Source organism: Taudactylus pleione, unplaced genomic scaffold (assembly GCF_031769625.1).
Source record: "Taudactylus pleione unplaced genomic scaffold, aTauple2 ptg000916l, whole genome shotgun sequence".
Classification (NCBI taxonomy): domain Eukaryota; kingdom Metazoa; phylum Chordata; class Amphibia; order Anura; family Myobatrachidae; genus Taudactylus; species Taudactylus pleione.
In genome coordinates this window covers 2056332-2067336 of record NW_028285317.1, presented here as the reverse complement: position 1 = coordinate 2067336, position 11005 = coordinate 2056332, and the positions used below count along the sequence as shown (strand labels likewise).

At 43.5% G+C, this 11005-nt stretch overlaps 1 protein-coding gene across 2 annotated transcripts in view; it reads left to right on the top strand.

Annotated features, from left to right (window-relative positions):
- Positions 1–9142: 9142 nt before the first annotated feature.
- CDK14 (cyclin dependent kinase 14) overlaps positions 9143–11005 on the top strand; it is a 691508-nt gene continuing 689645 nt past the window's right edge. For both annotated transcript variants that reach the window (XM_088459604.1, XM_088459603.1), the window contains exon 1: positions 9143–9728. In XM_088459604.1, the coding sequence (XP_088315730.1) occupies positions 9638–9728 (91 nt within the window). In that variant the 5' untranslated portion in view covers positions 9143–9637. The remainder of the gene's footprint in view (positions 9729–11005) is intronic.

The following is an 11005-nucleotide window of genomic DNA, read 5'->3' as shown; positions in this document are numbered from 1 at the left end:
GTCAGCAGGGGATCTGGGTATTCAGACCCTCCCCCTGCATGCACTACTGCAAATGCAATTTTTGACCTACCTATTTTTCAAAAAAGGTCGCATGTTTATGGAAAGTTCAAGGAAACTTCATCGAGATGGCAGGGGCTAGGTAGATTAGTGTATTCATAGCTAGTGCCGGACTATCAGCAGGGCACCCGGGGAAGTTGCACAGGGGCCCCACACATAACTAAATCCAGGGGCAGATTGCCCAGAGGACTAATAGGGCTGTCTTGAGGCAACTGAGACTCTAGTTTCCTAGTGGCTGGTGGCCTGGCCCCTACTCAGGAACCAACCACCTTCTTATTTGAGCACATCACCATCTGAGTCTGGGAGGAACCTACCTTTTCATATGAATGCAATTCTGGGCCTGATTCAGAGCCGTTCGTTAACAGCAGTACGCTCGTTGCGTTCCGATGTTGAGAATCCGCGCATGCGTCGGTGTAACACAGCGCATGTGCGTACGGCAGATTGCGAGCTTTTTTTGTCTCGTTCGTCAAATAGCGTACAGGAAGTGACATGTCAAATGTGATTGACAGAACAGGGCGTTTTTGGGCGTTGACGGGGGTGGAGATGGAAAAACGCAGGCGTGGCGAGGCGTTTTTGGGGCGTACATACATTATCAGATGCGAACGTCAAATGTGTTCGTACCAACTCATACGTCACTGGATGATCCTCTTTCCCTTCAAAATGCTCGCACAGTTTAGGGTCTGGATTACTCAACCACATTGGCGATGGCCTTCTCCTCCGTCCCGGCACTCCACGATGTTGCATCGATTAATCACGGCTTGTCAGAAAATCAATTAGTGTTGTATTGAAATCCGGCTTGGTATGTGTTTTGAAATCAGTTTTTTGGGTTAGCACAAAACCGTACGCAGGTGGAAATCATAGCTGCTAATGTCAGGATTACACAATAAATTAGCGTACATTTGTGGGGGTTTATTTTTGGGTTGATATTTGTTTTTTGGCCTATTGTAACAATAATGACATCATGTTTGTGTGTTTTTGGCCATTTTGCTTTTGCCTGGTGAATTTGCATCCTTATGTAAATTTTAAAACGTTCCTTAAAGAGCCCTTTTTTTTTCTCATGTAAAATGTTGGTGTTGCGCGTTTTTGCCTTGTGGGCCAGGATTAAATGTAAACCATTTCTACAATAATGTCAGAATACAATATCGTACATTTTTGGCAAATTTATTTGAAAAAAAAAAAAAATTTCATGCACATTTTTTCCCCAAACATTTTTTGCAGTGTTCATTCCAACAATTTTAATAATTGTGCAAACATAAAAGTTATGGAAACGTAAAGCTAAAAATTAAAAACAATTCACAAGAAAGGAGAGGGAAGTTTTGGCCAGAAAGGAATATGGGGCAAGCACAGAAGGAGTGTGGGAAAAGTAGCCAGTGCTGTCAACGTTTTTTCCCCCGTTTGGCAGGGGGAGGGAGGGCGCCAGACCGGGTCCGGGATGTCATCGGGCTGGCCTGTCCAGAGGCAGATGTTGTGGCCTCTGGACTAGGCACAGGGCTAGGCACATTTGGAGGATTGGCTGATGTTGTGCCAGAGGTGGAGGATCCTGATGTACCGGCAGGAGGGAGGTCGGCTCCACCATGTGCTGGCGAACGAGCTGCTCCAGGGCATTGGCGATGCGGATGTTGGCCCTGGTATTTTCCGCCAGGGCCTGACCAATGGTCACGTTGGCCGCAGCATTTTGCTCCAGGGCCTCAGCCACCCGTACCAGACTGGCGTCCATCCTCTGCAGAATCTCCGTATGGAAATCCGATTTAAAATTGAGTTCTGTGAGGAGGGACACTGCCTGCGAGGGGGATTGCCCTGGACTGGCTTCTGCAGGGTCCTCAGCCAGATGTACTGGTTCATCCCCTGCAGAGCCTGCAGAAATTCTGCGGCCAAGACTCATCCGCCTGTGTCTCTGTTGGAAAAATGAGAAAAGAGTCACATTAGAATCTACATATTGGCACATTAACATTTGAGAGTTGGTGACATCACAATATTTACCGTGGACAACATGAGGAGCCGCAAAGTCTGGCATGTCCGTATCCATGTTGGACACGCCAAACACCTCCACAGCCTGCAAACACCCCTGTGCCAGCTCTTCTAAATCATTCAACTCCAATGACACAGGGGTGGGACCCCCACCTGTCCCCCTTGCATGCCTAGCCCTGTCAGCCATTTTTTGTTTCAGGCGATATTTGAAGTCTTGCCATCTGTGGGTGAAAAAGTAGCCATTAGTCATGCATTCTTTCACCCAGTTTTTTTGGGTGGTCAAGTTTTTACTTACCGCCGTTTGACATCCCGGGCTAGACGGACAAAATCACCCACCCTATTGACAGCAACGGCTACCTCCTCCCACGTTCTCCACTTCTGGCTTGCACTCATATTCCTGTCTGCCTGTGGCAGGATGTCCACACACTTCTGAACCAAAACCTCCATCTCCTTTCTTGTGAATTGTGGCTGCCTTTTCTTTTTGCCAGCTTTGGCCGGAATACTGGGCCCAGCAGCCTCTTCCATATCATCCTCCTCACCTATTTGTTTAAATGTTGAGAATTGTAAGCTTCACAACTTGCACTATATTATGTTTCAAATTAATCATTGTTTCCAAATGCCTGAAATACTTACCGCCAGACTGTTGCCCATTGTTTCCCTGGTCTGTAGCCATGTCTTCGCTCCAAACAAGAAATACACCAGAACTTTTTTGTTGGCTCGTGACGTATTTATACATGCGTCCTTATTTTTCGGCCGCATCATTGATTGTGCGTTCCTATGATCCCTCCTTAATTTGTGCGGGAAACTAAACACTATTTATGGCTTGGGGCGTCTCGAGTCGAGGTGGCGTTTGTTGATTGTTGGAGGTTACGTTGGTCGGAGTTGATTGTTGGCGGGTTTTGGATTTGGCGTTGGTGGGAGTTGTTTTTGTTTGCTATTTTTCTTTATTTTTTTTCCGTTCGCTTTTTTTCTGGTGGTTTATTTTTTGGCGTTTATTTATTTGGTAAGTTTTTGGCAGTCTAACTTTTGATCAATTTGTGTCTCCTTCTTTTCCTGAATTTTGGAACGTTAATTTATCCAAATTTCATCTTTGTTAGGTTTTTTTTGGCTCTGCCCCAACGACCTTTTGATCCGGAGACTTATATATTATCTATTGGTAAGTTTATTTTTTCACTTGGTTATTAAATGTTCATGTTTGTATTTACGCAACTTTGTTTGACCTTACACTTGTAACCTTTGTTTTTATTAGTCAGAAATGTTTCAAATAATTCGTGTTTTTCTATCTGCGTATTTTTGTACTTGTATTTGCGAACTAATTAGCGCATTTTTAACTGTTTCTATTGTGACTGGTATTTGCGAACTAATTAGCGCATTTTTAACTGTTTCTATTGTGACTGGTATTTGCGAACTAATTAGCGCATTTTTAACTGTTTCTATTGTGACTGGTATTTGCGAACTAATTAGCGCATTTTTAACTGTTTCTATTGTGACTGGTATTTGCGAACTAATTAGCGCATTTTTAACTGTTTCTATTGTGACTGGTATTTGCGAACTAATTAGCGCATTTTTAACTGTTTCTATTGTGACTGGTATTTGCGAACTAATTAGCGCATTTTTAACTGTTTCTATTGTGACTGGTATTTGCGAACTAATTAGCGCAATTTTAAATGCTTATTTAGACCCGTTAAATTGGTTGTGTTTTCCCTTTAGCATTTGTTGATTACATTTGGGCCCAATTTGAGGTAGTCTGCGCAATGTCGTTTTGCTATTTGGGCAAATGTGTGTTTCTCCCCTTTTATGTTTTGTCTTGCACCCAATTTTGATTCATAAATGCCCAGCCTAAATTGTTGCATTTTTATATTGTGATTTTTTACAGTTTGGCCCAATCATGACAATACCCCGGCATGTAAGCATCAATGGATTGTATCATCAAGCTAAGTAAAAATCTTTTTTTGGGGGGGGGGAAAAAGCCTTACATTGAAATCTTGCCATTTCAGGTTGATCTGGGTCGGATTGTTCTGGCCATGCTCCCGGAAGCCGACCAACCTCAATCTCGTCCCAGGCATAGGCATCGTAGGTGTGCAAGGCCCCAGATATATCGAACACGTGTCACCCTTTTTGGAATGCCAGATGATGAGGTTTTAAGACGCTACCGTCTTCCTCCCAAAATCATCATAGACACTCTCTCATTAATAGAGAGTGATCTTGAGCGGCAAATTGACAGTCCTACAGCAATACCACCACTTACGCAATTTATGGCGGTGTTACATTTCTGTGCCTCAGGATCGTTTCAAACAACGGTGGGAATAGTGGCGGGCATCTCCCAATCCTCCTTTTCCTGGATCCTGAGGGCAGTGATGGAGGCACTTTTCAAGCACCTCCATCATTTTATTAAAATGCCTTTGGATATGGGTGCCCTTAGTATGGCCAAGGCCAATTTTTACCAAATAGCTGGCTTCCCACACATCATAGGGGTTGTGGATGGTACTCACATACCACTTCAGCCTCCAGCACGGCTGGAGGCCATATTTCGCAACCGTAAACACTATCACTCCCTGAATGTAATGGTGGTATGTGATGCCTCCCTCCAGATCCTGTCCCTGAATGCAAAATTACCAGGAAGTGCACATGACACATTCGTCATCCGGCAATCAGGGATATGGCACAAATTAACCAACCTACAAGCTGGTGATGCGTGGCTTCTGGGTAAGTGAAGACCTTTAGTACATAACAATGTTAAGCTTGATACACAGTGATCCTGATGTTGTCACTTCTTTTTCACAGGAGACAGTGGCTACCCTTGCACGCCCTGGCTGCTCACTCCTTATTTGGCTCCCACACCAGGGCCACAAAGTAATTTTAATGCCGCACTTACAGCCACCAGGCAAGTGGTGGAGCGCTGTATCGGCCTTTTAAAAGGCCGATTCAGATGCCTCCACCGCTCTTGTGGCGAGCTCATGTATTTGCCGGATATGGTTTCGAAAATTGTGGTCCTGTGTGGGATATTTCACAACATCGCCATAAGGAGTGGTGTCCCAATGCAGCCAGAGGATGCCTTACCTGAGGATGGCCCCCCCGAGGTTGGTCGGAGGTCAGTATGTGGGGGGGCCATACGCGATGATGTGGTGGCCAGATATTTTAGGTAATTATTGGCAACACAACAGTGTTTAGACACAATGTGGTAAGGATTGTTTGAGAACATCTAATTATTTTGTGTTTTTTTCTCCATCTTCTGTTTGTTTTCATAATCTTTGGGACTCCAACGATGACTACTTCCTGCTACCCTAAAAAAAACCTTCATGGGGAAACTTTGGGAATATATTATGGAACCCATATTGCAACGCCACATTTGTGGAATCATGTTGGCATGGTCCTTCGTCAACCAGTTCTTGATTTTTTGTTTTAATTTTAAAAGTTTGTTGTATGTGTTGTATTTATGATTATCACTGTGTGTTTTGTTTGTGAGTGAACACTTTGTTATTTTAGTTATGTTGTGAATAAATATTTTGAGAGTCTAATTTTGTACCTTTTTTTGCCCATTACAAGCAAGTGTAACCAGGTTCACACACGTTACATTTGCCTACGGGGTAAGCCTGTAATGATGCAAAAAGCTAAAATGTAAGATGTTTTCTGGGTCCAAACCAACACCCAAATGAATCCTGTACAATCAGTTGGCTTCGTAATATCGGCCTAAGCAGGTTGCCCCCCAAATAGGAACATGTAAAATGTAGTAATATATAATTTGTACAACACCAAAAAAGGCCAATCAGATTGTTACTGTTAGGTGTTTCTTGTGCCTGTTTTCCTAAAAAATACAACACACATTCTTAGTGACAATAATTTCAAATCCTTGCTGGAAGAGTCTACTTATGTCAGTCTAAACAATCTCTGATTTGGAAACAAGGAATGAGACAGAACGTTAAGTTTAAATTTTTAATTTATTTAACTTTTGTAAAAAAAACCCCTAAAACTGGTTCCTAAGGAGGACCAACATATGGTCAAGGACCACCAGCAGCCCGATGACGTGGTCACGCATACGCCCCACACATCCGGCTAATTCAGCCATACGCCTCTGTTCCTCTGTGGGTTAGAAAAGTGTGGGGATTAATACATCAATAATGAAACCACATTAAAAAACAAGCCAAACCAAGCTACCCAAAAATGTCAATATTGTGGCCCAAAGCAGAATTACACCGAAAAAACCAAGCACCCCAAAATGGTCTACCCAAAAATTACAAGTCAAAAAATCAGATTCAGACAGGTGTGATATGTGTATGGTGAAATCAGCAGTAACAGGTAAAGACAAACCGAAAACTCCCAAAAATTCGCCAAAACAACACAAAAAAAGGGACAGACACATGATTACATACAAACAGTTTTTGCCAAAAAATAACCTAAAAAAACCCCATACCGTTCAAAATAACGGCCGCTCCAGAAGCCACTCCCTCGTCCTCCTCGGAGGTGCCTCCATTCCCCAACGAGCTTGGCAGGGTGATTTGGGATTCAGGGGAGGGGGTAGTTAGAAGAGGGGTGGTTGGAGGAGAGGGGGAATTGGGATGGAGGGGAAGGAGCCCCGAAACATCCTCCACAGGGTCTGTGCAGGCTGGGGAGGAGGGGGAAATAGGGGAATTTGGGGGTGTGGAGGTTTGGCTTGGGGTTGGGGAGAGTGGGCGAGAGCGCCGTCTTTGATGGCGATGACGCCGTAGTCTTCGCTGTGCCCCTAAAAGATGTGAAACAAATTGTGGTTAGTTTCAACCAAAACCGAGTTAAACACTAATTTATGACAACACAAATATTAAAACTTTGCCATGCAGATATGAGTACAATGAATAGGACATACATGAAAACATGGCCATGCAGATATGAGTACAATGAATAAATAGGACATGCATGAAAACATGGCCATGCAGATATGAGTACAATGAATAAATAGGACATACATGAAAACATGGCCATGCAGATATGAGTACAATGAATAAATAGGCCATACATGAAAACATGGCCATGCAGATATGAGTACAATGAATAAATAGGACATACATGAAAACATGGCCATGCAGATATGAGTACAATGAATAAATAGGACATACATGAAAACATGGCCATGCAGATATGAGTACAATGAATAAATAGGACATACATGAAAATATGCACACGCAGTTAGGGACACAAAGATAAACATGAAAACCACAGTCCCAAAAACGTACTTTCCGCGATCTGCATGCGAAAGCATGCCAGCAAGCAGGGCATCCGCCGTTGCAGGTCCGACCACCTGCGCTCCAGCTGGCCGATCTGGCGGCGTGAGCCGAAGGAAAGCAGGCGGCCACGTACCTCCGCATATGCGGAACGCTTCTCTCTATTTGTGATGGGTGGAGGCTGGCTGGTGATCCGCCTATCCATCACCTCGGTTAACACCAGCAGCTCGCGCCTGGTGAATGCCGAGGCTCTTATGATGGCAATGGTGTATTTGTTAAAAATCATTTTTAATAAAGACCCGAAAATAAATTTGATTGGCTAATGTATTTGGGTAATTAACAGGACCAATTCTATTGGTTAGTGTATGAGTCATGTGTTCGACAGGGCCAGAAATCTCTTGAGAGTTATGATAGGCTTGATGCAGTGACATGCGTAAGCAAATTTAAATAAAGAAATGAACCCAGGAAAATATGCGTGGTTAAAAACAAATAAAACAATTGTTTAATTGGCTCTAACATGTATTTTGACAAAGAAAAGCGAATGTTTAAGCCGTACGTATTCTGCGGGTAAACACAAACACGGACAAGATTAAAGTTTATTGCATTGTCAAAAAAAAACAAAAAAAACAATTAAGCTAATTGATATATTGATTGGCATGATACGATTGAGGGAGGTAGGCAGAAAAAAGGAGCAGGTAGTCGGAATCTGACAGTCTCACTTCCGGTTTGTACTTGTGCGTGCGTTCTCTTCAAGCCACTTCGGGGATGTACGCTCGCTATTTGGCACGCTCGTTAGGTAGAGGAGGGGTCGGTAGAGTTTGGGGAGGATGTTTAGCTGCGTTCGAAAATACGAGCGAGTGCTTGAATTTACATATTTTTTTTACGTACGCCGAACGTACGAACGGCCACTTGCATCCGGGTCTGAATGAGGGCCTCTGTTTTCTGCATGTAGAGGCACCCACACTATTTAGTTGTCCTGGGACGCCCACAAACCTTCCTGTCCTATTCATAGCTAAATAAGGGCTAGATGCACTCATGCAGCTCATATTGCTCCCACATGTACATATTTTATTGTGCTATTTATATGATATTTAAGTGGTGAAGGGAGCACATTTATGGGTGGATTACTGTTAAACGTGGGAGAATGTAATTGCATGTAATAATTATTATAATTTACAATAATAGCACATGTATTAAGAATAGGTCCAATGTTCCCTCACTGTCATGATTTATTTGAGACATCATAAGAAAAATTAACATTTGTATTTATCATTGTTTTAATTATTATTTATTAAAATAGGGCCACGAGGTGTCCGCAGTGCCTTAAGGGATCATAGATCCAAATGGCGATCAGAAGACCCATTTAGCGAAATACAAGATGATTTTTTTGATGGACCTTAGAGGCAGCAGATAGTATAATTCCTACTGTATCTCTGTCTTGAATGCTTACCTTGGCTTGAACGCCACTCACGCAAAGAGTCAAGTACAGTGGGCATGCACCCATTCAGCCTCTCTACGGGGGCTGTTTATTAAGCCTTTGATGGAGATAAAGTGAACGGAGTTAAAGTCCCAGCCAATCAGCTCCTAACAGCCATGTCACAGGCTGTGTTTGAAAAATGACATTTAGGAGCTGGTTGGTTGGGACTTTATCTCTGTTCACTTTATCTCCATCCAGGCTTAGTAAATAGACCTCTATGTGCCTTATGAATGATATTAATTGTCTAGAAAACCTGAAACGACCACATCTCCATTTTAATGCAGAACCCTAATGAATGCTGATCAAAATCCTAATAGGCCTGGTGGTGTTCTGCTCACACACACACAGCTGAGCTCCATAATGATGAGTGACTACAGTAGACCGAGCTGTGCTACCTCATTTCTGCCACTAGATGGCTCAGTGGAGCTACAGTATGGCAGGCGGTGCTGTGCTACAGGAGACCACAGAGCTAACACCCTCTATGTAGCTAGCTACAAGACTGCTCCTGGATCTGCTTCATCATTCAAGCTCAGAATATAAACACTATAATGACGAAGACATAGGAGGGGGTGGGAGCCCTGCACAGGCTGAGCATTGGGCTGTGCAAGTAGCAGCAGAAGGACCAGCTAAAGCCATTGCCTGTTTCCTGCATCCTGGCTGCAGAACCGTCCTGGGCTTTTTGCCTTTTACCTATTTGAATATACTTTTTTTTTTTTTCTAAATATTTCCCTTTGTCGCAGCGATTATTCTTTTTTTTTTTTTTTTTTGCAGTGGATCATTTTTATTTCCCCAAATAAAGAATAAACATCCCGGGAACATGAGTCAGTTTATCTGGGCACTGACTTAGTGCAGGAGCTGAGCCCTGTCCCGCTGGCTGCAGGAGAACACGGAGACACCACTCTGGGATCGCTGCTGCTTTGCATACAGACCCCCTGCACACATGTGTGACATGATTGGGTCGCAGCCGGCTCAGAAGCTCAGCAAGATGAAAAAGTTGCGGAGAACTTTGTCGGAGAGTTTTAGTCGAATAGGTATGTGACCCCCATCTGTCTCTGTGCAACTTACCTTACTCTGTGCTACTTCCCTCTGTCTCTGTGATACTGTATGTACTTCCATCTGTCTGTGCTACTTACCTTTCTTTGTGATACAGTACTTCCCTCCATCTGTCTTTACTACTTAGATCTATATCTGTGATAATTCCCTCCCTCTGTGTACTACTTACCGCTGTACCTGTCTGTGCTACTTACCTCTGTCTCTGTTATCCTTCTCTCCATCTGTCTGTACTACTTACCTCTGTCTCTATGCCAATTACCTGCCCGTGCTAATTGCCTTCATTAGTCGTGGTACTTATCCCTGTCTCTGATACTTCCATCTGTCTGTGCTAGTAACCTGTCTCTATGCTACTTACCTCTATCTCTGATACTTCCATCTGTCTGTGCTACTTACCTGTCTCTGTACTACTTACCTCTATCTCTGATACTTCCATCTGTCTATGCTACTTACCTGTCTCTGTACTACTTACCTTGTCTCTGTCGCTTACCTATCTATGCTACTTACCGCCATTAGTCTGTGCCACTTACCCTGTCTCTGTGCTACTTACCTCTATTCCTGATACTTCCATCTGTCTGTGCTACTTACCTTTCTCTGTACTACTTACCATGTCTCTGTACTACTTACCTGTCTCTGTCGCTTACCTATCTATGCTACTTATCGCCATTAGTCTGTGCCACTTACCCTGTCTCTGTGCTACTTACCTGTCTCTGTGCTACTTACCTGTCTCTACTACTTACCATGTCTCTGTCGCTTACCTATCTATGCTACTTATCGCCATTAGTCTGTGCCACTTACCCTGTCTCTGTGCTACTTACCTGTCTCTGTACTACTTACCATGTCTCTGTCGCTTACCTATCTATGCTACTTATCGCCATTAGTCTGTGCCACTTACCCTGTCTCTGTGCTACTTCCCTCCATCTGTCTGTACTGCTGTATCTTGAGATAAACTTCCCTTTTTACATGTACTGCGCTGTATTTCTGGTAGGCAGGGCACAGATGCCGCAGCACACTGGAGGTTGGGTATGAGATTGAGTATACTGTAGCATGTGCTAAATCAGACCTGGGTAAACATACAAGCTACACTGTAACATACGTGCTGCTGTCAGTGCTCCCCAGTTCCTCTGCTCACTTGTATATTGTTGTGTAGATTGGGATATCTTTCTGGTTAGTTCATTCATCCAGAAGTTCCTAGTTTACCACTTCCTGTGCAGAAAACTGGTACATACCAGAATATCTTAGATAATGTATGCTGGCT